Consider the following 27,260-nt stretch of genomic DNA (forward strand, 5'->3'; position numbering starts at 1 on the left):
TTGCCTATTTAGACTGTAAGCACATCAGAGCAATGACTGTCTCTTACCATTAATGTACAATGCCTCGCACAATGGGCCCCAATCTCAGTGGCAGCCTCTAGATGCTACTGTAATACAATTAATACAGGGAAGTCTTTGGGTCACTCATCTTCAGGGCAGTGAAGGGCATCACCCGAAAAGGATACGTTTGTGGTTCTAAAAAAGGATTGGATTTACGTTACCATGTCAGAGAGTAAGGACTCTGGAAGAATTATGAAAACCAAAAAAAGTAGTTAGTCGATGCATACGCGGAAGCTACAGCCATTCAGTATGTCGTTTTTAATTTTACTTTTGCTTTTATCACCAAAGACAGGCATTAAAAATACGATAGAGAGGTATCATCCACGTGGATGAAAATGAGCAAAACAAGTTTGGGCTGGAGATTAGAAAAGCGTGCCTAACGGAACGATCTAAACGATAGGAGCAGATTGTAAAAGTTTCCCAAGGAACGTGATAGATGCGCCATCACTTCAGTTACTTTAAAAATAAAATCTAAAGGGGGAGGGGGCTCGTTCAAAACAATGGGTGTATTTGTTATTTTATTGATTGATTTCAATTTCACAGGTACCTACACTGGATTATTTGCTGCCATCGATAGGTGCCCGAGTAACTGAAACAAACAAACATTCCCACACTGTGTTGTTCATCCAGTTAAGTCAAATGAAAAAAATCTAAAAGTGTTTCAGGACAATAGGATGATCCAATACATTACCACAAATCTAACCACCTGACTGCTATACAGTGCATCCGTACACAGCCCCAAAATAATCACCATACTGGCATTATCTGGTACTCTGCCGTAGCCTGAGCAGGCACAGACCCAAACTACACTCCCATTATAAAGTGGTTTGAAGATACTGCCAGAATCATGCGGGGAAGGTCTCTCAGTCACTGCTTGTGGTGTAGAGAGAGAACTTAAGATCTCAGCGCTGTTAATTTAGCACCTGTCAAAAGCATGAGAACAGACTGGGCATTTTTATTTCGTTATGAAGCAGGAATGATCACATCCTAGACGAAAAGCAACCAACTTTAGAGAAGCTATTTATGTTCACAAGCCTAGTGAGCCACGTAAAATGAAGCGAACTCTCTATCCAGGCAAATGATTCTAATTTACAGTGTGGAAGCCAGTCATTTTTATCAAAAAGCATTTAATGCAAATCAGCTGGTGCTCTTTAAGTATGGGTTACACGGACATTTAGAAGGTGCATGCCCTAACAATATTATTGAAGTTACTAAATTCAGCGGTCTTTCACCCTAAATACACTGGTAATCAATTGACAGGCACCTCAGAGTTTGAGATTCTGTTTTAGTTTAAATTAAACGATAGCCCATTAAACTGAGTTGATGAACGCGACTGTAAATGCTAGTCTAGACAGCTCCACAAACATTTGTTCTAGGGCTTACGGCTGAGCCCTGGGGTAACCACAAATATCTGTGTCGTTTAACAAATGTTAGTGGAGCATCCAGACTAGCATTGACAATTGTGTTAACTGGCAAACAATTAACTAGAGTTAAAACCCAATCACAAATTCTAGTCTAGACAATCCCTACGTTTCAGGATCCGTCATCTTGTTTTAACAGGCAGTGGGAATTCTTGGCCACATCTTGGTTCCAGTATTATAGATAATAATTTTAACTTGTGCTGGAACAAAGAACCCATCTATAATTCATGAGAAGCGGGCTCTCTTTGCACCATTAGACAAAACCAATTTACACTAGCAAATGCTCCACTGGTTGCCTTACAACAGAGGTGGGCAAACTACGGCCCGCGGTCCACATCCAGCCTGCGGGACCATCCTGCCCGGTCCCTGAGCTCCTGGCCTGGGAGGCTCGCCCACGGCCCCTCCCCTGCTGTCCGCCCCTCCCCCACAGCCACGCCGCTGCGCGGGAAGTGCTCTGGGCGAAGGGGGTGCGTGCTCATACAGGGCAGCATGTCTGGCTCCAGCGCCGCTCCCAGACATGCTGCTCTGAGCAGCACGGTAAGGGGGCTGGGAGTCCTGGGGGGCAGTCAGGGAGCTGTTAGATAGGGGGTGGGGGGGGAGTCAGGGGACAGGGAGTGGGGGGAGGTAGATAGGGGGTCGAGTCCCAGGGGGCGGTGGTCCTGGGAGGGAGTGGTCCAGGGACAAGGAGTGGGGGCAGGGTTGGATGGTTGGGGTGTTCTGAGGGGGGCGGGAAGTAGGAGGGGGCAGATAGGGGGCAGGGGCCAGGCAGTTTGGGGAGGCACAGCCTTCCCTACCTGGCCCTCCATACAGTTTCGCACCTCGATGTGGCCCTCGGGCCAAAAAGTTTGCCCACCCCTGCCTTAAAAGTATGCAGTGAAGTGACATAAAATAAAAAACAGTATTTCTGGCAGCTTCAGCATTTACCTGCTGTCAGAGTGCAAACAGCTCCTTTGACATCAAGCAGTTCATTAGAGATGGCCTTTTGCTGCTCTCTTGGTGTTCATCTTGTGGCCCAAAGTGGCTGTCACACACAGCAATCCAACCTGGGGGGTTCCTAATACACAGTTCAAATGCAGCATCCCTAATATCCAGCTCAAGATATCCAAATGAACTACTCTGACTCTAAAACCCAAATATCTCATGATTTTCTTGTTTTCCATAACAGCGTTCAGGAAAATCCTTTCACTTTTTAATATACAGAATATAATATATGTATTTTATATGACTCCTTTCTGTTGGGTCAGTCTTGCTGAAGGAAAAAGCATTCTGACACCACAAGATGCTTCCAATTGCAAAACCGTACTACTTTCTAATCCAGAGGTGGGCAAACTACGGCCCGCGGGACCCTCCTGCCTGGCCCCTGAGCTCCTGGCCCGGGAGGCTCGCCCCCCTCCCCCGCTGGCCCCCCCCGCCCCCCCGCAGCCTCAGGGCGCGGCGCCCCCGGCACAACGCTGTGGGTGGCCGGGCAGCACAGTTGCAGAGCCGCGGCCTGATCAGGGGCGGCTGTAGTCCCATCAGCCACCAGTGTTCCAGGCAGCGCAGGAAGGGGGCAGGGAGCGGGGGGGCGGGGGGTTGGATAGAGGGCAGGGGAGTTGGGGGTGGTGGTCAGGGGACAGGGGTGTGGATAGGCGTCAGGATGGTCAGAGAGCAGGGAACAAGGGGGTTGGATGGGGCAGGGGTCCCGGGGCGGGGGCAGTCAGGAAGGAGAGGGGGGGTTGAATGGGGTGGCGGGGGCAGTCAGGGGACAGGGAGAAGGGGTGGTTGGATGGGGCAGAGGTTCCAGGGGGCAAGTCAGGAGTGGTGGGTCCAGGGGTGGTGGATGGGGTACGAGTCCCGGGGATGTGGGGGCTGTCAGGGGACGGGGCAGGAGTCCCAGGGAAGCCGTTGGGGGTGAGAAGCTGGGGGGGGGTGAGAAGCTGGGGGGGGGGGTGGATAGGGGGCAGGGGCTGGGCCATGCCTGGCTGTTTGGGGAGACACAGCCTCCGCTCACCAGCCCTCCATACAATTTTGGAAACCCAATGTGGCCCTCAGGCCAAAAAGTTTGCCTGCCCTGTTCAATTTGTTCTCTCTCACTGCACTTTTCAGATGAATTCAGTTGACCTCTGTCTGCTCACAAGGAACTGTTGTGGTGATGGACAGCAAATAAATGACAGCTTTCTTGGATGCAGGACATGAACCAGATGAACAGAAACTTGAAGGCTGAACAAAAGCCAAGTGGTAGGTGAACTACAATGCCTCATACACCTTTGGCACAAGACCGTATAGTGCAAAGAAAAAAGAGTCAAGACACAGACTGAGGCTAGGCTAAAACCCTTGTGAGGAAACAGTAGCTCTTACTCTTTGTTGCTGAGGTCCATTTAATTTTCTACCACTAGCTGGATTCAGTTTAGCAGAACTTTATCTTACAAATAGTTCCTTTGACTTCAAAGTGACTACCCATGAAGCACAGTGAGTAAGGTTGTCAGAATCTGGCCTCATACATCTGCTCTCCCATTTTTGCCAGACCCTTTGGTGCCAGAGTAATGAATGCCATCAGCCCTGGTACATGACTCCTTCCAGGCATCTCTGCTATGCTGGCCTCCCTGCAGTAACATCATAATCAGCAATGCCTTGTTTAGGCTGGTAATATTTCTTAGGGAATTTATATCTGCAATAACTCTGTACAGATGCTATTTTTAATAGTGGAACAGAGTCAGAGTAGCTAAGAGCTTTTTCTTCAGGGCATCAGACAGATGTTACGGTCTGTAAGGAGTGGGGGCATCCTCCTTAATCACAGCTAATGGCAAATGCTGTTTCATCCCACCTTAGAGAAATAAATATATTTCTTTAAAACTTTGGGTGAGTTATTGATATCATAAGTTTCCAGAAATGCCACTCTGCATATCACTCTGATGCCTAAAACGTCTGCACAGTCAGCGAGAAGTGATGGAAACAGCTATATGCATGGTTAAGAGCTCTTTTTGTTCAGAATATCACCAGGCTGAATCATCACTGAGTTTTGCAGTCTGCTACTGTCCAATTGTCAGTGAGTTTCACGTAATGAATTATACCTTTGTGGTGTAAGTAAGGCATGCATCTATGCTAAGTCAAGAGTCATAGATCATATAGATATCACATGTAACTCAACCAATCACCACGTTTATTCTACAGCTAATTTGCACGCGACAATTTCATTGGTTATATGAGGGAGGCTGAACAGATGGTGGATTACTTGGTCCAAAACTGACACTCACATAAAAACACAAGTGTCCCAGTACAAACCGTCTTAAACATAAATCAACACAACCAGCACACACAATAACCGCAAACACACAGATCCCCTCACCATAGCATGTATCCCACATTCACCACCCACACAAGTCTCCCAACACAACCCCCGCATAATAACCCTAAATATCACTCTGAAGCCTAGAATATCTGCTGCGTCAACCTGAAGTGACGGGAAGAGCAATGAGAATGGATGAGAGCTCTTTTTGCTTAGAATATCAGCAGGTTCAGTCATCACTGGTATTCCCAGTCTGCTACCATCCAGTTTTTAAGTTCTCAGCCATTTTTGGCTCTCAGCCTCCCCATGACTTTATGAATTATACCCATGTGACAGCACAGCCTTTCAGCTACTAGTTAAAAAATATAAACTGCAGGATCTGTATCTTTCAGATGGGTGGAATCAATTATTGGTACTATAGTGGCACCTAGAAGCCCCAACGGAGATCAAGATTCCGTTGTGCTAGGCACTGTACACTGTCCCAAACAGCTTACAGTTACAACAGACAAGAGAGACTAAGGATAGGAGAAAGGAAGTATCGTTAACCCCATTTTACAGGTGAGGAACTGAGGCACAGAGGGATGAAAGTCACACAAAAGAAGTTTGTGGAAGAGCCAGGTTTTGAACACAGATCTCTCCAGGCCCAGTCCAATGCTGTAACCACAAGACCAGACTTCCTCTCAATCACAGAACATTAGAGCTGGAAAAGACCAGATCAATCATCCATTTCACCTCGCTTTGCCAGGGCAGATTGTCTCTTGTTCTGCACTGTACAGCACTTTAAATTCTACCTAACCCTCCCACATTCAGCAGATTATTCCACAGTCTAACACATCTGACTGTCAAGGAGCTTTTCCCTGTATTCAGACAATCTTTCCTCCTTTCTTTAATTTCAGTCACGTATCTATGCACCATAAATTACACTTATATAGCCCACCTCAATAGCTCCACATTCTTTTGATCTGGTATTAAAATCAAATTTAATTTAATCAAGTCCCTAATTTGCCTTAAGTAACGTAATCTGTTTTACTAGGACAAGACAAAGCTGCCCTTCCAGTCTGCTGGGAACCCTGCTTCCCCTCCCCAAGCATATCCCCCTCTGCCTCAGAGAATTTGTTGTTTTTTTTTTTTTTTTGGGGGGGGGGGGGGGGAGTTGTTCATCTCAGCACAATTGTTACCTTCACAGCCCAGATGGACTGATCCAAAGGGTGGAAGAGTTTAAAACAGAAGCCATCCTTTTTGGAGGGTCTCTCAATCAGCTCACAGGAATGGAGCAGGATGGTGCCCACCCACTGACCGATCTTTGGTGTTTTATAAATCAGCAGCACTCCTGGTTTCAGAACACACCACAGCTTGGTCCAGCTTTTCAGGGTCCCACGGATCTGGGAGGGAATTAAGCAGAGATAGTTCGGGGTTGTTTTTTTTTAAATTCTTAAATAAAGTATTTTAATCCAGTACAACGTGTTCAGCATGTGCCTCTCTCTCAAAGACAGATTTTGATGCCTTTATTTATGCTGCCTAGCACTGTACTCCTTTCGTAGTCTTGTCAACTTCAGTAGGCGTATTCATGGAAGAAGATATTCCACATGAGTCAGGATATCAGAATCTAGCCCTTACCATTTTGAGAGTTCACAGCCCCCTTTTATTACACACAGACAGACACTTATTTTTTAGTTGTTGACCACATGAGAATGATTTGGGGACAATGCTGATGGACATTTCAATTCGGCCAGTAAGTATTTAAAAGGTTATGTCTAGGCTAAGTGGCCTTAGAAGTTACTGTAAAGATCCGCTGTGGGAAACCACAATTAATAAGTTTAATCAAATATCCTCATTTTGTGAAGCACCTTTTCTGACTGGTTTACTTTTTGGTCATGCTCAATGCAAATTCTATCTCGTAGGCAACACATGAAGTCGGATAGCATACATTGCAGGTCAATGGATTCGGCTTTAGCCATTTTGAGGGTAAAAGAGTGTACCAGTAAAGTGAGACTTAGCTCTTCTTGCCCAACACCACACATGGGCTGAACCTCAATATGTAACCCTTTTGTTGGGGTTGCTGCTGTGAGAATACATAATAAATGGCTTGCTGTGGAGCTGAAGTTGTTTTAACAGCTTCGAACTCCTCAGGATAAAACTTTTTGCACATGAAGACAAATAATAAAATAAATCCTAAATGTTGTACAAAGACATTATTAATTTTAGTTCTCTAGCAGACTATGCTGTCTCCAGTCACCTAGAATCCACTGCTGATCACGAACAGCAGTGTTCACATTTGTAACAAATATAAATAAATCCTATTGTCTCGAAGTCCATAATTTAAAAACAACAACAATTTTGTTTTGTAAGTGTCTGAAACGGGGGGTTTATCATGGAAAGGGCACTGCAAACTGTAGTTAAGGGTCAGTTGTTGTTGTAGCTGTGCTGGCCGCAGAACACAAGAGAGACAAGGTGGGTTAAGTAATATCTTTTATCGGACGGAAGATGGTCACCTACAGTGACAGGAATCAATGTTCCTATGATAAATCAGCAACGCTACACAAACATGGACGTATTTGCTAGTCTCCCCCATCCACATCCCACAATTTCAATCAAATATTTGTTCTGTGGTGTATAAGTTTCAGGGCACAGTGATAAATTGTCAATATTCATATATCTTTGGACAAGGAGCAATTACATTAGTCAACTGGTCCAAAGTTTGTTCTGTATCAAACGAAAATCAAAAGCTTAACTGCTACAAACTTCAAACATCAATGAAACATCTTGTATCTGTCTGCTTAAAGGCAACTGCCATATCTCTTCCTTGTGCAGTGAGTTAACAAAGTTTCTTTGCAAGGAGAACAAAAGGGTGGGGAAAAGACCTGCAAGTCTTTCCAAGATGGCTGCTGAGACCTGGTTCCCGTTTCATTCTTCTCACTTTGCCAAGTGACCCCAGGCTATGTGACTTACAGCATTAGTAGCATATAGCTTCAAGAAATGGAATCACTAGACAAGATTAAGCAGGGTATTCCCTATTCTCACAACATTCGACTTTCCCTCAGACCCCCAAAACAGAAAAAGATGAGCACTGGGGACATGATAATCTCCAAGGCAGAAGCCTGGGATGGAAGACTGAGAGGGGAAAGGTGCTGAGACTTCCACTCATCTCTTCATTCTGAGATGCCACATACTCCCACTTCAGTTCCACAGAGATTGTAAAATGACTTTACTGATAACTGTCAGGAGATGCAGCAGGAGCCATGTATATTCTCCTTGACCTTCTCGTCTGAAAGGTAAATGCAGTTTTTCCCCAACTCCCAAAGGGGAAGGAGACTGGCATCCAGCAACAATGGGAGGCAGACATTTTGGGAAGGAGAGTGGAGGGAGAAACACAGTGGGGAACTCAGCAGCATCACAGGGACAAGAAGGTCAGACAAAACCCAGCCTTTTGGTAAAGTAACTCTTAGAAATCAGTAGGCAGAAGAAAAATTATATTTCTCACACACACACGCATACACACACGTGGAGAGGGGATTACAGGAATCAGTTGTGCACTGAACAGAGCTGGCTTCTAGGTTCTGGCCAACAAACAAAGCTCGGGCAGGCAGGGTGCAAATGAGCATTCAGCTAAGGCTGGTTGTTACACGAGCCACTAAGTATGGACAGACCACAATGGCCAAGGCAGGGAGTGGGAAACAACTTCAATATCCTGGTTGGAAAGAGTCCGATTGATGGGGTACTTGCTTTGAAGCTCATGCAATGAGAGTCAGGAAAAACACAACCCATACACCTATAGCAATCATCCACCTTGGATCCAACCCCCTTTATGTAGAGTATCAAAGAGGCTGAGAACCAGGAAAGATTAGCAAGAAGAGAATTCTGAATCCAACTCCTTAACATATGTGGGGAGAGGATCCAAAACTGCTGGACTTGGGGTAAACATGCTACCTCCAAGACACTGGATGAGCAGGGCAGTGGAAGGGGCAGATTTGACCAAAATGGGATGTGGTTTGCTCGTTTCCCAGGGGATTCTGCCATTTCACTTATAGAAATCAGCAAGGCCTTTGTGGTTGTCCTTCCCTTGAAGTTCTAGCTCCTTCTATTTGAGGACTAGAATGGAATCCAACACTACTTTTCAGTTAGCTACAGGAATTCTCTTTTCCCTACCTTGGTTCAATGTGATTCCTGTCTGCATGTGAAAAACTGGACATTTGATTTTCTTTTTCTACTGCATTACAGTTCTGTGCCTGTTTGGGACCCAACAAAAGAACTCCTCTAGATTGAGAGAGCTTCCAGAGAAGGTGGGATTACTTTTTAAACTACAACTCAGGACAGAACTAAGTGAAGCAAGTACTTGAGAGAGGATCTGAATGTCTTTGTTCCAATTCCAGTGGGGTTGACTGAGTGAAAGCAAGCAAGTCTTCTCCGCTCACTCAAAGGAGGATGCTCTTGGTACTACTGCATAAAACCCAAAATGCTACAGGATTTTCTCATCCATTTATTTATTCCTCCAGCCTCAGAAGTGATGTTTTGCATTAAATACCTTCAGCCAGTCTGCCATAATCACCACACTGGGATCCTTTAGAGCGCTGAAGAGTTGCTTGGTGGCTCTTTTCTTCTCCTGTCTGTAATTCTTCTTCTGTACCTGTTTCAGAATGGAGAAAATAGCAGCTATAAACATGTCATTTACTGCATGCTTTACTTAGAGAAGGAAGGCAACTTCTTACATAAATGTATCTGGAAAAGCAATTTATTGTGCAGATAGAGCCCTCATGAAACTTATCAGGCCTCACACAGGTTCCCTAGAAATCAACAAAATTGTATGTTCTAGTGACAAAAGTATAAGGGAACATAGAGAGCAGCCAGGATATCAAGTATCTTCATTGATAGCAAAATTCTACAAGAGTTCTTGATTTAATGTTCTTCTTATTAAACTTAGTTCTGTCAGTTACAAAGGTTACACAATCTGCTGTCGCCCTGCCTACAGAGTGATGGAGGCAGACTAGGGAATCCCTGTGAGAAGCTATGCAGAAGCAGATTGGAATTGAGGCATATAATCACATTTTCACCTAGACTAAATCTCCTGGAAAGCCATCCCTCGTGTAGACAAATTGAAACCTTTGAATCACACTAGGTATAAACTTGGCCACTTGCTTTAGATCAACATGTCAGGCACTTAGGGTGTGACACCTGTGCAGTGGTGAGCAAGCAGTGGTGTCATATCGATGTCAATATTCAAGGTTTCTTTCATTGTGTGGATCACATAGGTTATACCAGAGGGGCTGGCTCTACCATGTGGGCAGAACTGCCTATGGCAGCTAAACATTTATAACCAAGGTACTTGAATGTAGGGAACAAGGTACTGATATTTCCCAGTTTGCTGAAGGCAGCAAGAAGAGCCCTAAAGCTACTACCTACAATAATAATAGTAGCCCCTTATGCAAGACTGGTTTTATGAACCGCCTTCCTTACCCAAAAGCACCAGCTGACCTATTGCTTTGGGACGGTGATGAGAGCCAACTAGATGGTGTTAGAGCACACTCTGTGTGTTACTAATAAGAGCTAAAATGGATTACAATCCTCCTGTTGGTCGAAGGGCTCTGGAATATATAGGTAACTGTTTGGATGCATGGTGATTGTGTCGTTTTGTTCTAATTACAGAATATTAACGACTCCCACATGGAAGACTGGATACAGGAACAAACAGTTCTGAACCTGCAATGACCAAAAAAGAACGAGCAGCTTGATGGGTCATGGGAAATAACACTCAGAAGTAAAAGGAGAAGTAGTTTATGAGATTTTTTTTTTCTAAAAACTATCCATATTTTCTAAAAGGAAATAGCTTGGTGAACCACAGCCCAAGGCAACCTTTATTGTTTTGTACATACCTTCAATGTCTCCTTCTTAGTAAATTTGGCTGTGGGAGATACACACTCTTTATCAGACCCATTGCAAAGCTTATACTCAGTCTGAAAAATAAAAGAGGAGCAATGTGTTAATATTAAAATGATTAAGTGAAATGCTTTAATGAAAAGTTGATTACATCTTCCAGGAACCCACTGAAGGCAGATTGTAGACTTCATCAGCACAACATTAGACAAACTCACTCAGGAAGGGCACGTTTGTAGTGTAATCTGTGAACTTCCTTTTACACTTACAATTACTTAGAACTTCCCCCACCCCACCAGGTCTCTACACAATTTCCCATTGCAGATTCCTATCTGTAAACAATCCCATTATTCTCACTCTCGTCTTTGAAAACAACTTGTCCCTTCTTGGATCACAAATTTTAGGACATTTAACATCCTGAAGTAAAATTGGCTTTTCCTGATGACCATCAATTTTACCACCACATGTTTTCAATAGTCTTTGTGTTCAGCAGAATTTCAGTCCTCAAGGAATCTAAGAGGACAGAAACTGCTTGCTTACACACAAAGTCTCTCCTTCAGGTTAGGATTGCATGCACCTACTTCTCTCCACTGCATGAACACTACAGCCCATCACTTACATTGAGAAGTAGAATTAGAGAAGAACTTGACATTTTATTGCTTCTTTTCCTGTGGTTTAGCTAATGGAAACAAGGAGAGTTAGAAGCATATGTTCAGCCACTGGCAAATGGTCTGGAGACCACATTTTGAGAACTGCTGCAGTAACTAAAGACGAGGGGTTTGACCCCCATCTGGAGTATTTGAAATGCAAATTCCTAACCAGTCACTACTTTCTATAGGGTGGGGAAAATAAGTGCAAAAATTGCAGTTTACAATATGGACAGAAACACTGTCTAACCTATTACAGGTTCTTAAATACTTGCTTTTGGTATTCTTCCACTTGAAAAATAAATAAATTATAGTAGTAATAAATAAATACACACGACACTTCGAAATGAAAACTTGAGTAGTATATAAATATCTTTTTTCTATAAATAGGTTTGACCAACAACATTACAAGAATTTTTATTAATTAGCCTCGCTCAGAGACCATTCCTGGGAAATTCTCAGCTTCTGCCTCCACCCAACTATTCAGTGTTTTAATTTTTCTGGAAGGCCATGTTCTCGCTCTCTAGCTGCGATGCAGTCTCTTGCATGTTCTATATTGACTCCACACATGGGCCACCTTCTGACAGGCACAGGATTTACAACAGAGACCCATCCTGCAGCTAAGACCTCTACTAAAAAGTTAGGTGCGCATAACTAGATCATTCAAGGCTGTGAAAAATGTCATACGTTGGCTTAACTACATCACACAGGGTAAGCCCTAGTGTAGATACTGCTAGATCAGTGGAAGAATTGACCTAGCTACTGCCCCTTGGAGAGGAGGATTTTACTACAGTGATGGAAGGGGTTCTTCTGTCAGTATCTACACAACAGCAAGTGGCTTCAGCATTAAAGGGGTCTGTAGACACACCGTTACAGAGAGAATTCTGCCCTTAGAGTCTGTGTCACATTTCAAAGGCCAGCGTTACACATTTGAGAGCTACACGATTACATTTTTTTTTTAAATGAGGAAACTTCTGTAAGTGCCAGAAGGCTTTTTGGGAGAGAATTATCTGGGATTATAAAAACCATTATGTTTTTAATAAGACCAGAGAATTAGCCTCTAAAAATTGTCAGAAGAATTTTATATATTTATTTTGCACCAGTGTGCAAATGCCATGTTCTTGAGATGCAATTATGAGCCAAACATTGGGGGGAAGTGAAACACAAGGGATTAAGTACAAAGAACACTTCAGCCTGGTGAAGTGAGGAAAAATGAGGAAAATTAGGTCAGCATAACTACATCGCTCAGGGGGATGAAAAGTCTTTTGAGGGGCATAGCTAAGCTGACCTAAGTGCCAGTGTAGACTGTGCTAGGTTGATGGAAGAATTCTTCCACTGACATCACTACTGCCTCTCTGGGAGGTGGATTACCTACGCCAACAGGAATATCCCTCCTCTCCACAAAGGTAGTGTCTACACTAAAGGGCTGCAGCAGCGCCTCTGTAGCATTTTAAGTATAGACAAGCCCTTTCTGTACCCATTAGCTACAGTAAAGAAACAAGAAGTCACAGTTGGTCATCAGGTTCTGGGAAATCCTCCTCAAATAGGTATTTCTAAATAAAATATCAGACATTCTTTGTATCCTATGAACTGAACATTACAGGCTAAACTCACCCCTGGTGTTAGTGCAATGACATCAAATCACTGACACCAGGAATTACATTTGGTCCAGGAACTGCAGCTGGCTTGCGTGACTTTGCTTGGAGACAAATTCAGCCAAGCGATCAACATTCGTCCAGTGGTGAGCTGGAGCCGGTTCGCACCAGTTCGCTAGAACCGGTTGTTAAATTTAGAAGCCCTTTTAGAACCAGTTGTTCCGCGAGGGACAACCAGTTCTAAAAGGGCTTCTAAATTTAACTGGCCAAAAGTGGCGCCTTAGGCACTGACTCCATGGGTGCTCCAGCCCTGGCGCACCCAAGGGGAAAATTTGGTGGGTGCAGAGCACCCACCGGCAGCTCCCTGCCCCACCCCCAGCTCACCTCACCTCCGCTCCACCTCCTCCCCTGAACGCGCTGCCCCCCCCGCTTCTCCGCCCCCCCAGCCCCAGCTCACCTCCGCCTTCTCCCCTGAACGCCGGGACTCCCCACCTCGCCCCCCAGCAGGTGCCTCTGGCTCTTCGGGGTGGGGTGGGCACCCACTACGGTGGCCCACGAGACCCTCCTGCCCCGTTCTGGGGGCAGTCAGGGGACAGGGGAGGGGGGTGGATGGGGCAGGGATCCTGGGGGGAGGGAGGGCAGGGGTGGGCAACGACCCCCTCGTGGGGTGAGGAGGGAACCCATTGTTAAGATTTTGGCAGCTCATCACTGCATTCGCCCCAAATTATGTGACTCTAGCCCTAAGCTCCCTATCACCAAGAATTGTTGCCACAGCAGATCGTTATTTTCATGATTAAACCAGGGCTGAACACTTATGCCCACCCAGTGAACCTGGTCATGGCAACTGTCTGAGGTAAACTGACTAGGGGAGAGGTTTAAAAGGGCAAGCCACTGAAGTAACTTCAAATCCAGGATGTTTTTAAGAGGCCGGCACAAGGTTTCTGTTTATTTCAGAGGCTGTACTTCCATCTCAATGCATGGGGGTGCCCCACCATAATTTAAAAAAACAAAAACAAAATACTGTGTGGAGGAGAGAACAATATTGTTCCAAGTACTGGCGCGGAATCTTTAGGGGTTTGGTTAATATTCAGAGTACAGCCAATTATATTTGTCTGAAGTCATCATCATCCAAGGACCAGCCACAACTGCCTGTCTTACGGAGGTGATTTTAAACTACGGATCAAGCTAAACTGGACTTGAAGCCTGGGGGGGGGGCGGGGATTCTTTTAAATGGTCTCAAGACAGTAGGCTATTTGTTGGAGAAGTTCTTTATTGCAGGTTTCTGAAATTAAATGTGTTTTTATCAAGTTTCACTGCACACTTTTTTTAAAGAGTCTGTTGCCACCCCCACTCCTCCTTGATGCTTGTGTGCGTGCCACTGGCTGGATTTGCTTAATGTATATTCTGAACAGTAACATAGAATCATAGAACCGGAAGGGATATCGAGAAGTCTTCTAGTCCAGTCCCCTGCACTCATGGCAGGACTAAGTATTACCTAAAGCATCCCTGACAGGTGTTTGTCTAACCTGCTCTTAAAAATCTCCAATGATGGAGATTCCACAACCTCCCTAGGTAATTTATTCCAGTGCCTAGCTACTCTGACAGTTAGGAAGTTTTTCCTAATGTCCAACCTAAACCACCCTTGCTGCAATTTAAGCCCATTGCTTCTTGTCCTATCCTCAGATGTTAAAGAGAACAATTTTTCTCCCCCCTCCTTGTAACAATTTTTTAGGAACTTGAAAATTTATGTCCACCCTCAGTCTTTTCTTCTCTAGACTAAAAGAAACATTTTTTTGCTATCTTCCCTCATAGGCCATGTTTTCTAGACCTTCTTTCTTCTCTGGACTTTCTCCAATTTGTCCACATCTTTCTTGAAATGTGGCCCCCAGAACTGGACACAATACTCAAGCTGAGGCCTAATCAGTGAGGAGTAATGGGAAGGGAGTTCACAACAATTTAATGACTGACAACAAGAACAAGTGCCAATCATCTTCCACCCTGTCAGATGGTAATCCTCTCACATGCTGCCTCACTTTCTGCAGGAGAAATTCTAGGCATAGGGGAAAGAAAAAAAACCCCAATACAGCAATAGCTTTTAACATGCTGACATTTTCCGAACTGCTAGCTAAGTAAGGAGATAGGATTGTTCTCTATAAATACATCAGAGGGATAAATACCAGGGAGGAGGAAGAGTTATTTAAGTTAAGTGCCAGTGTGGACACAAAAACAAATAGATATAAACTGACCATCAAAAAGTTTAGGCTCAAAAATAGGCAAACATTTTTAACCATCAGAGGAGTGAAGTTCTGGAAGGGCCCTCCAAGGGAAGCAGTGGGGGCAAAAAAAAACAACTTAACTGGCTTCAAGACTAAGCTTGATAAGTTTATGTAGGGGATGGTATGATGGAACTACCTATGAAAGCACGGGGCCTACCGGTGACTGGCACCAAAAATCCCAAATAGCTGGAGACAGAACACTAGATGGGGAGGGCTCTGAGTTACTACAGAGAATTCTTTCCCAAGGATCTGCCTGGCGAGTCTTGCCCACATGCTCAGGATCTAACTGGGGTCACACTGGGGTCAGTAAGGAATTTTCCCCAAGCTCAGATTGGCAGAGATCCTGGGATTTTTTCATCTTCCTCTGAAGCATAGGTCACTTGTAGATTTAAACTAATGTAAATTGTGAATTCTCTGTAACTTGAAGTCTTTAAACCACGATTTGAGGACTTCAGTAACTCAGCCAGAGATTGGGGTCTATTACAGGAGTCAGTGGGTGAGGTTCTATGGCCTACAATGTGCAGGAAGTTGGACCTTGTGATCATGATGGTTCCTTCTGCCCTTAAAGACTATGTGTAAGTGCTTAGGAGAACAAAGCCTTAGAACCTTAAAATGCTATTTGTTCTGCAAGAGACTTGCTATTCTACAAGGTGACTTTCACTGAATAGCACTGGGTTCTTGTTAAAAAAAATCTAAAAAGTACTTTCTCCAGGAAAAGTGGCATTTTAAGACTGCAGTACCATACACAGTAGCTCTCTCTATATTTGCAATCCCGAAGGTGTTGACGAACAATGTACATTTCGCTTAATGTTTAACTTAATTTGATTTCTTATTTATACATGAATCTGCCTTAATAACTTTGATTTAATTTCTTTATTTTTATTAGGTTTAGTGAGTCCAGGGCCATTGCCTCTATGATGACTAAAACACAGCAGCCTTTGTATCATCAAGAAATGCCAAGTATATTTAATAATGTCCTTCTATTATAATGCATTGCTCAGAGTGGTAGAAAAACCCTGGAGTAATTTGTCAGCACCTGAAATCTCTAGGCTACACTCTATTCCCTGTTACACTGGAGTAAATCCAGAGCAACTCCACTGATGTCTCTAGAATTATTCTGGGTTTACTCTGGCGAAAGAGAGAATTTGGCCCTCTGTCTCAGGAGCATGTAAGGAACATTAACCAAGGCTGTGGCTTCATTCAACTGAGGTGCATGGAACCTTTGTCCTTTAAAAAAAAAATAAAATCAATGACAGACCAGTGTCTTCTAAAGAGACAGGCAATTGCAATGTTTTATGTTTATTGGCCTCTAATTTACAAGGCCAGGAGCAAGTTCACCCAGCAAAAGCATTTCAAAAAGCATGCTCAGGCACATAGGAATAGGGGAGGGTTGCTCTTCTTGGTTCTTTAACCCCATCTGTCATTTCCAGGACCGACTGATGGCCTTGGTTGAATGATTTCTGGCTGTATTCTATCCACTCTGAGGCACACCCTTACACTTAATAAAGCCCCGTTCGCCTTGATCTCAGTAACTGTATCCTCAGGTTTGGGTAATAGTTAGCAGTTATCAGGAAATCCTCAATTTACTGCATAAAGTTCTTTTGTGCCCTTTTGACAAGACATTAGTGTTCTCACACTAGTGATCCTACTAATCCAGTGTCTGAATGAACCGAAATTTCACAAACTACAAATGCAAAATGTAACCTGTTGGGTGCAGGACAGCAGCCACTTAGCACATAGGATGTTGGATAACAATGAGAGACATGGTAGTAGTCACTTGATGATCACTGACAATCTGCTCGGCACTGTGGTTATATAGAGAGACAGTCTCTACTCACAGACCTTTACAAATCAGATTTAGATACAGACCTAATAGTTTAGAAACACCTAATAGAGCAATTCTCAAATTGTGGTCTGTGAAATAATGGCAGCCCACAGAGCACTGGGTGCTTTCCTTCTGGTTTCCAAATGAGAGAAAGAACTAGATGTGAGGGGACTCGTGAAGAGCAGCAGCAGCCGGTCAGGTTATTTTTTCATGAAGGGATAAAATGCTCATCAGAAGGACGATGGCTAAATCTTCAGAAAGCACTTCCCAATATTTTCCCCATGTGTTTGCACGTGCTGTAGTTGCCAAAGGGCTCTTTTACCATTGTAAATGGGGGGAGTGGGGGTGGTCCAAGAGACATGTCAAAAGTGACCTACACCATGAAACAGCTTGGGAACCCTTGACCTAACATCAGATGGAGGGTTTTACTTAGAAACAATATGGAATTGCCACGCCATCCTCGACAGCACTTAATCTGTGTTGTCTTCCATTTACCTTAGCTACTATTTGATACCAAGGCTATTTAAGGGCCTGATCCAGATACCACTGGAGTCAATGAAAAGACTCCCATTGACCTAAATGAGCTTTGGATCAGGCCCTTTGAAAGAAAGAATTGTCTCATGTTTATACCGGCCTAGGACTCAAGTCATCTGCATTCCAGTGCCAGCCCTGCCATAACCTTCCTGTGTGACCTTGAGCAGGTCACTTAATTCATGTCTCAGCTTCCTAGTCTAACATACTTCATGGTGATGGTAAGGAAAAATTCACGAAAGAGAGAGAGAGACAGACAGAAGTACTCAGATACTACAGTGCTGAGCACAATAGAAAAGCCGATAAAAAATAAAATAAATAAGATGAAGTGGCCGTAATATCTCAGAAAGATCGCAATTAAAAAGTTACAAATGTACAATAAGTACAAGTTACAATAACAGACCAAAGCACTAAATCTTACAATAATTTAGTTAAACACTTTGCCCCATTACACCAAAGCACCATAGCAATTATTATAAAGGAAGGTCACAGGTACTGGGTCATTCCTGTAGTGTCATTTCATTCTGGGGGATGGGTTGCACTTTTAGATATAAAAAGTTAATTTATTGTTAAGTACGGGCCTAAAACAACATTGAATTGTATTTCAGGCACTACTGAGAAGTTAGCTACCTTGGGATACTGAATCAGACTGAATTCTGAATAGAATTCTCAAGCAAAGAAATGCTTTCTGCTCTGCTCGGTGTAGCTTTGGTTTCCAGGTTGAGTTATCAAATTACTTGAGCATATCAAGAAAGCAGGCACTGAAGGGATGTTGGAGTTGGAAATATGCTTTGTCAAAACCTTATTCAAAATCCTTTAATTTTAGTAACTCTTCTGCCTCCCTCAGATACAGTAGAGTATGGAAGTATGATCACCATTAACCATTACAGGATAGTGCTATTCTGGCTTAACATGAGTTTTTATTGTTTTTAATGGGAAATTATTTCCATTCAGCGAAGTGCTCAGGAATATTAATAGCTGGGTGCATCTAGGTAATGTACTTGTGCTCTCTTGCTTTCCCCATATATGACTTCCTTTTCCCTTGGACACTAACAGCAAAATCCTAGCAAAATTGAAACTCAATGGCAAAAATTCTGTAGATTTTAATGGCACGAGGATTTCAGCTAAAGTGTTCACAATCACATATCACTGCTTCCACTATGCTTGCAGAGAATCCAGGTGTTCTTTCTACCACATGAATAGTTATCAGGAATGTCCATATTAACACTCAACACTTATTCTGCCCAGTTACTTTAGCGACTATTTTTATATTCATGATTTTTAACATTACTTTCTCCCACTTCATTGACTCCTCCCTCTCCCCTTCCTTTGCATAGCTTCACTAAGTCAACCTGTGTTTTTAATTGCTTCTAACAGGCCAGAGAAACATCCTAAACCATTTGGATTTCTTCTGTTTTCCATGCAGGCCTCCTGTTTGTCTGTGTTCTTGGTAACCCACAAGCCACCCTGATTCTTCTCCTCCACCCATCCCTTTTCTTCCCATTCTGACAACCTCCTTACTACTATTCCTGCAACTTCCCCTGCATTCAGCACTACCAAAAATCTTCCTCCAGGTCTTCAGCTCCCTTCTGACTACTACAATCCCCTCCCCAATGGCTTGCCAGAGTACAAGCAGACTACCCCTCCATATGTGCAGAATCAAGCAGCTCACCTTCCCAGAGGAACAGAAAAGCACTTAACACAGAACTCCACCTCAAAAACCTCCACTGGCTCTCCATTTATTTCAGGAGCCACTTAAAAATGGCTTTGCTTGCTTTCCGAATCTTCCATAAACTTGCGCCAGCCCACCTCACGGGCACAGTCTCTTCCTTCTTCTTGGTCCCTCTCCTTGCCTACCACCAGCTCAGTCTCTGCCCTCTAACTCAGTCTCACCACTCTTAGTATGAATGTTTTCTCCCCTACAACTTCTACCATCTAGAGTCCTTCTTGCATCGTTCCACCTTAACTCACCTCTTTTCAAATTTCATCTGAAAACCAGTCTCCTTTCTTGCCCGAGTCTTAATCGCCCCACATGCTATTTATTATTCAATTCAGCAGCGGTCATCATTCACTCCATGAGAAAGATGCTGTACTGAGACTGAAACTGGCAGAGGAGCCGCAGGACCAATTTAAGCACGGACTGATGGACACTGATGGCACCAGAGTGTGCCATTCTCTGCCTTGTGCTGATTGGCTGTTCACTCCAATCCTCTCCCTCACATTCTCAGCTCAGCCTTATTCCACACCTCCCCCTCCTCTCCTTTCCCCCTTATTTCAAATATCATCCCATACCTTGTTTTTTTATTTAGCGACTCCCCTTTCCATTCAACCCCACCCCTAAATTTTTTTTTTTTTTTAAATTGTGGCATTAACATGATGTTCTCATTACTCACTCTGCTTATGTGTTATACCCCCTTTCCCTTACACTGCCTCTGCCTTGCCCACTGAGACTGGAACATCTCTGAAGCAGGAACTGTCTGTTCCTCTGTGTTTGTACAGTATCTAGCACAAAGAGAGCGGTGCCCCATGGCACCGCTGAAACACAAATAAGGACTACTAATGTACAAATGGAGGGGCATTGTATTCTAATCAGTTCAAATGAAAAAGCACTCCTGGATGACTGTTAATGTAACAGTTACAATGTGCATGTTGCATTAAAATGTCACACACTGTACCAGGTGGAATCTGAAGGAGTAAGTTATTTCCCTCTCCTGGACACGGAAATTTCATATGCATGAGTAAAGCATGTGGATGCTGGGGAGGAATAAAACTCAAGGGTTTCTTCCCATGTTTTGTCGTGTTTTATTCAGCTTTCAGCCCTTGAGACTTCACACCTGATTTATCTTGTCCAGGTAAGTGAGAGCCCACAATGACTCGCATCACCGTGCCTCCTCCAATGGGAGCTGGCTTCCTAAATTGCTCGTGTAACTGGATTGACTCACTGTCACCTTCTGTGGCAAAATGCTGATGAAAGAACAGCAGGAGAGAATATACTCAAATCTTGACAGTGGAAGCTATATTATATAGTACATATCAAATTGTGCACACATTCTGCCCACTTTTGCATGTGAACTATTGCAATAAAATGTCAACAAGAACTGTGTCCTGGCAAGAGCAATGTTTGGAATGCTTGGACTCTTCTCTTTTAAACGATGCTCAGTGAGCACAAAGAACGTTTTGTTCCCGGATCCCGCATCTATCAGATCTTTCTGCCAGCTGAGTCTGGTCTTGATTTCTTGGTTCACTGGGTAAGCGGCAAAAACTTTGTAAGTTGCCAGACTTGTGACTGATCTTTTATAACACTTTTAAGCATAAACGTGGCTTTAATTAACTCAGAAAGGTTAAAGGCACACTGCCACTTGGAACTCAAAAGACTGGTTTAAGACAATGTGGGATTTGTAGAGGCTCTATTAAAGCCAAACTGATATATCATAACACACTCTATTGGTAATTGCGTTGTAATTAAAATAAAGCCAATGGAGGAGGCTTCTAGCAAAAGTTTCAACTCATCTTTCTGAATACAAATCAAGCAATGAAACCAATACATAACAAACTCTAAACATACAAAAAACCCTCACTCCTGAGGAACTAAGCTTTCTAGCGTTGCTGCTAGCCCCTTTAATACATCATGGTACATGTGACATCTGAACTCATGTCCTGTATTAATTGTAGCTGTAATTATGACACTCATGTGGTGACTTAACAGGAACAAGAAACTAGCACTGAAATCCAACTTCAAGATTTTATGGTTAATCCCTTAGAATGAGCAACATTTTAGGTCTTTGCAAGCAAATCATGGGATCTCAACAGATTTCTGGGCACTAAGTAATAGTAACCCTGTGATCAAAGCAGCTGGAAGACAGGAAAGAGATTAATCACTTTGCTAAGGCACATATCACCTTGGTACCGACATTAAAGCACAATAACAGAGCTTGATGATGAAGAAAATAATGAGAGATCAGAGTCTGATGTTAGGTCCAAGTATGAAAGTTTGCATTTAGAGAAAGTTGAAGCTTGGCGGTGGTTTCGCAGTACTGTCACTGCCAGTCATGAGCATTGCCAGTAGGATTGCGATGGTCCAGGCCTGTCCTGGAGTCTCCTGGAATTAAAGATTATGTCACTTGATGAAACCTCCAGGAATATGTCCAACCAAAATTGGCAATCCTAATTGCCAGTGGACAGCAAAGCTAAAAGGCCCTAGGTGAAGATGGGAAATATGTTAAAAATGTTTCGAATAATTAGAATTAAGAGGAAGAAGATATTATGTAAAAAGAAAGTGGTACCTCTTGCTTTTCCTGCTCTTATTGTTTATAATAGAGCATAGAAGCCCCAGCTAAGACCAGGGCCCCATTGTGCTGAACATTGTACAAACACCTGGAAAGAAGCAGTTCCTCCTCCAAACAGCTCACTATCTAAACAGACAGGAAAACAAGTGGGAGAAATGTAGCGCAACCTCCATTTTACAGATGAGGAACTGAGACAGAGAGCCCAAGTAACCCACTTGAGGTCAAACAGGCCATCTGTGGCAGAGTTGGGAACCAAAGCCAGGCCTCCCAAGACCCAGTCAAGTGCCCTAACCACAAAGCCACCTTTCTTCTCCTTTGCAGGAGCCAGTGAAAAGGTCAACAAGCTTTGGAAAAGTACTTATGTCACAGTAACTAAGCTGGAGATGCACACATTTGTAATAAAGCCAGTTAAGCCTGCTGGTGCAAAATAAAACCCAGGAATTCACAGCCTCATATTCTCTGACCAATACTAAGGTTTTTCCTAGGAGAGAGCTTAATAATGCTCCCTCTCCTGCACTGCCAGAAATGAGGTAGGGTGGGATGACTGCTTTAAATTACTCTAGTTCTTCACAACCGGTTTCATCCTTGACTCTGAATTCCCTTTGAGAAGCGTTGTGACAGAGAAGTAGGGGACTTAGTGGGTTGGTAATGAGACACAGCCTTTCATGTCTAAATTAAAGTCATAGGAACAAAGCAAGCCCAGATCAGCAGTGGCTGAAAAGTATGACCATCTGACTGCTGATCACAGCCTATGTTAACGTGGTCTCAGGGCAGTTCCAAACAGACAGGTGTCCAAATCAGAATTGCGCTAACTAGCTGGCCAACTCAGAGAGGCCAAGGATTGGAGATGGAATCTAAGTCCTAGAGAATGCATTTTTGCAACAGCCCAGAGGCACAATTGTGGGGCAGGTGGAGAAGCTTGCTTGCCACAGTACCCGTTCCACTGGCCTGCCTACAATGCTGTCAGGCTGGCAATTTTCACCAGCAGGGAATTCACTTTAAATAAAAGGAATTAACAGGCTCCTTTCTTGAGCTCCCATGCCACAGCTGGGGTGTGCTCTGGCATAATCCCAATGCTGGTATACAGCAACAGCCCCTTTCTACACCACATCCAACCCTTCTCTTTTATCCAGAAAGGCAGGCGAGCAGCTGCACCAATGTGGATGCCAGTCATTAATTCTCTGGCAGGCAACCTTTGTACAAACAGGCTGGTGGGCTGCTGCTAAGAGCTATTGTTTGAGACCCACTGTGAGAGGATCTCAAGACTTGTCGTAAACTGCTTTGAACAGGGTTTTAACCTCCTAAACTTCCCCAGACATCCTGTTCATGCATTCAGCCCTTGGGAAGAGCGGAGGAAGGGATCTGAATGGCTGATGAGGACCGACACTTCAGGTGTGTATTTTATCATAATGGCAACGGTCAGAAAATATCAACACACCTCACATCTACAAACCTGGTTAGGTGTGCCACCTCTGACCAATAGGGTTGACCAAGGGATACGTTTGTCTAATTGTCTGTCTCTCTACTCCCATCACAACTCCCCACTATTTGTGTTTATCTAGTATAGTCACTGTAAATCCATGAAAATTACAATTTGGGTTCTAAAAAAAAGAAAAAAGTGTTTTCTTCTCTATTTATTGCTGATCCAAATAGGATCTAATTAAATAAGCTTTCTTTGACTCACCAAAGGTGGAAGCACTATTTTAAATTTAAATACTAAAAAAAGATGCCCATTCCCAGCTCTAGACACTCTGACAATTAAGAGCCACAATTCATTTGACACAGTTTCTAAACAACGCAACACAAACATCTTAATAATGGACATGGATGCAGTGTTGAATTCACACAGGAAAATGATAAAAAGACACCATATCACCCGTGGGTGAACACTTTTCACAAAGCGATCGCTTTGTATCTGACCTGTCAGTCCTCATCCTCAAAGGAAACTTGACCAACAATTTCAAAAAAGACAAGCCTGGGAGCTAAAATTCATAACTTTGCTAGACACAAAAAATCATGAACTGAATAGAGAGATTAGATTTATTGCTTATTACAACAATCTATAACCCACCCCCACGACCCCCAGCTGCCTTTCCCCTCTCTGTCTAGAGGAACGTTAACAGACCACTTCACCTTTAATGGTCCCTTGAAATGTGTGTTAACTAGTTATGTTAATCAATCTGTTCCAACTTGTATTTAGCTGTGACACTCTGAGTACATTTCCCAAACCTGAAGAAAAGCTCTGTGTAAACTCAAAAGTCTCTCTCTCATCAACAAAAGTTGATCTAATAAAAGATATTACCTCATCCACCCTGTCTCTCTTAGTAACGGGCAGTCAGTCTGCTTACATCATTTAGGTAGGAAATGAAACAGGAAACTAACGACATCTTTCCAGGTCTAGCATGTTCAATCACCAATTTCCAATACTGGGGATGAGCTGAGGCAGCCAGGTTTTGATTTTCAGAAGCCCTCAACATCTAAGTTATAGGGGCCCGGATGCATGTCAAAGGAGCTCTCTGTGTGTTGGTAAAGGAATTCACCTGCCTACCTCCCAATGCAGGATCAGGGCCTTGGTTTGGCAAAAGCAGAACCAGGCCTGGGTCTGACCTAGGTTCCATGTCATCTCAGCCTCCAAAGCTGCAGGAATGGGCTGGATAAGGTTTTCTTTTGCCTCATCTCTAATTATTAGGTGATAAATGCCCCTAACAGCGTATAGGAAAGAATAACCAATCAAAAGCCCGCCTGATGAGCAGCGAAAGCCCTTCTGGGTGTCTGAGTGCTCTGCAGCCTTCACCCCTTATCTAGACACATAAGTCAGAAAACAAGCACTCAACCTGGAAACATACAGCAGGGCAATATTCAAATCCCTGAAACATCAATAAATGCATTTCAATGGGGGGAAAAACCACAAGAATGTAACTGAGAAATCAAATTCTGATTTACATACCATCCTGTTGCCCATTATCTGTAGGCCAGTCCCTTGACTAGCGTGAGTGGCCTAAACATGGACAAAAATAAGCTAAGCCTCCCCGTCACTTTTCTAAGTCATAGGTTTCAGAGTAACAGCCGTGTTAGTCTGTATTCGCAAAAAGAAAAGGAGTACTTGTGGCACCTTAGAGACTAACCAATTTATTTGAGCATAAGCTTTCGTGAGCTACAGCTCACTTCATCGGATGCATCATGAAAGCTTATGCTCAAATAAATTGGTTAGTCTCTAAGGTGCCACAAGTACTCCTTTTCTTTTTTCTAAATCATGGGTTTAATATCAGAGTCTAGTTGAGTCTCCAAGATGACTGGGATTAAAGAGCGTGCAGATCGTAGCTATCAGGTGATTGTGGACAAATCACTCGACCTCTTTCTGGCACTGTCAAGCTATCTGGGAGCCTGGGTTCAAATTAGGAACTCAGCTGAAAAGCAGATGTTGGACTGGATCTCAGCTTGTCTAGGTACAGCAATAGCCTATATACATGCACACAAAGCCATTTTGTACTAAGAAAGGTTACTGTCCCCAGTGCTTTTCCAGAACAGCATCTCTCCCTACTGCTTCTTGATCAGGATTCCACTGTGGAAGTGTTTACAATCTTCTACCCACACTTATAAGGGAGTCATAAGCCCTGGACAAGCCAAATGCATATAAAGGTACATGAAAATGTGCTCTGTATCATAAGAAATCACTTCAACCTCCAGCTGTTTCCTTCGTGCTGTATTTCAATTTCAGATGAAAAACATTTTATAGCTTCATTTCTGACTATATTAAGTTAAAATTATTAAGAGGCTTCTGTTTCTACGTCTAGCTCTGCAAATTAAGTAGAGACTGCCCAAACAAAAATTCCATGTTCAAATTTCAAATCCAGATCCAGGTTCACAGGTTGATCCCATAGCTACATTGAGTCAATCCTGACAGGCAGGATTTTTTAGGTTTGGATCCTGATTTTGAACTCTAAATTCAGGAGTGTTCAGATCCAGGTTTTCAGCTTCGCTTATTATACAGATGCAATGTTTTGATCTGGGATTTTGGCTCTTATTAATTATTTGTACTGCACTAATGCCCAGAGGTTCCATTGTGGTGGATGCTGTACAACGTGATAAAAGTTTTAGGCTCTCCTCCCTGACCAGAAACACGGTTTCAGGGGATGCCTCTTAAATAGCAACCTTATAGTGATCATTATTAATATCTACATTATAGTAGCCCCTTTGCCCCTCCAAGACCCCAAACAATCATGGCCCTATTGGGCTAGGTGCTGTACAGACATACAAGAAGGCATTGATTCATCTGTATCCTTCTAAGTATGCTCTCTTTCATATCAGACGCACACACCTGCACACAGCATTACTGTATGTACTGCCAAAGATGCTCTCTGGAGGAGTTTAAAAATGGAACAACTGATTAATAACCCACACTGCGAAGAGATGCAAATGAGACTAAGAACAATCCCCACAATACCTTACTAATGGAGATTGGAGTCTGTGGAGTCTCATCCTTCAGCACTGACAGACTGTTTCCTTCCATGTCTTTTCCTGCAACAGAGCAGTATAAACAAGAAACTGAGAATTTCTGTGGAAAGTCATGGCTACTCCAAGCAATTACTCTAAAGAGACCACTGCTGACAGAGAGCAGGAGAAATTGTCATAGGCAATAGACAGAGCAGGCAGCTCCAGGAAGACTGCTGCTTTAAATAACCTAGTCCATATGCAAATTAACTTCTGAAAACACATTACAGATTTGCTGTAAGAGTTTCAGATAACAAAGAGCACTATTTAAAATGTTTGGTCTTTTCAATTGTTACTATTTAAAAACTGCATCCAAAAAAAACACTAAAATAAAAATAAAAATGAGTGTTACGGTTGCAAAGTCAAGCACGCAGAGTAAGACATGCCAGAATTAAGAGAGGCTGCCTGCACACTCTTAATTTGGACCCCTATTCATTATGATATGGTCTTTAACTACATGGTCACATACTATTTTTCCACTGGCCTTCTGCCTCATTTAGTGCACAAAATAACCCCCTGGTGACTTAATAAGAAGCTTTTCAATATTTTATTGTATCCTCCTTGCTCAATGCATGGCCCCATACCTAAATGTATTTGACAGTGTACATTCTTTTCAACAAACATTAACCTGAATTATAAAATCTTATAGAAAGAGAACTGTATCTAAATGTAATTAAATAATAAAATAATAAAAGATTACAGGTTTTCTGGCATCAACTATTAAGATCCCCTGACCAAGAGGTTATTGGATACAATAAGAAATATTAACAATAGTAGTTAGCATTTATGTAGGGCTTTATATTTTCAAAGCAGAGTACATATATTTCATACATGTTGAATATTTTAATGTTACAAAATATGTAATTCTATTCAGGACAATTCACTGTCATTATCTACACAAATTCTATATTTTTGGTAAATTGTAATAATGGCCTTACACTAAAGGAAAACTTATAACTGCTACTGAAAAATCCATTCTATTAGACTAGATTATT

At 43.0% G+C, this 27,260-nt stretch overlaps 1 protein-coding gene across 6 annotated transcripts in view; it reads right to left on the minus strand.

Moving 5' to 3' along the window:
* OSBPL5 (oxysterol binding protein like 5) overlaps positions 1-27,260 on the minus strand; it is a 220,223-nt gene that overhangs the window by 56,654 nt on the left and 136,309 nt on the right. For 5 of the 6 annotated variants that reach the window (XM_048854699.2, XM_048854700.2, XM_048854695.2 and 2 more), the window contains 4 exons: positions 26,219-26,292; positions 10,614-10,694; positions 9,269-9,370; positions 5,925-6,128 (listed from right to left, as the gene is read on the minus strand). In XM_048854699.2, coding sequence (XP_048710656.1) covers positions 5,925-6,128; positions 9,269-9,370; positions 10,614-10,694; positions 26,219-26,292 — 461 coding nt within the window. The remainder of the gene's footprint in view (positions 1-5,924; positions 6,129-9,268; positions 9,371-10,613; positions 10,695-26,218; positions 26,293-27,260) is intronic. The other variant, XM_048854701.2, reaches the window with a different exon arrangement.

The sequence above is a fragment of the Caretta caretta genome, chromosome 6 (assembly GCF_965140235.1).
Source record: "Caretta caretta isolate rCarCar2 chromosome 6, rCarCar1.hap1, whole genome shotgun sequence".
Classification (NCBI taxonomy): domain Eukaryota; kingdom Metazoa; phylum Chordata; order Testudines; family Cheloniidae; genus Caretta; species Caretta caretta.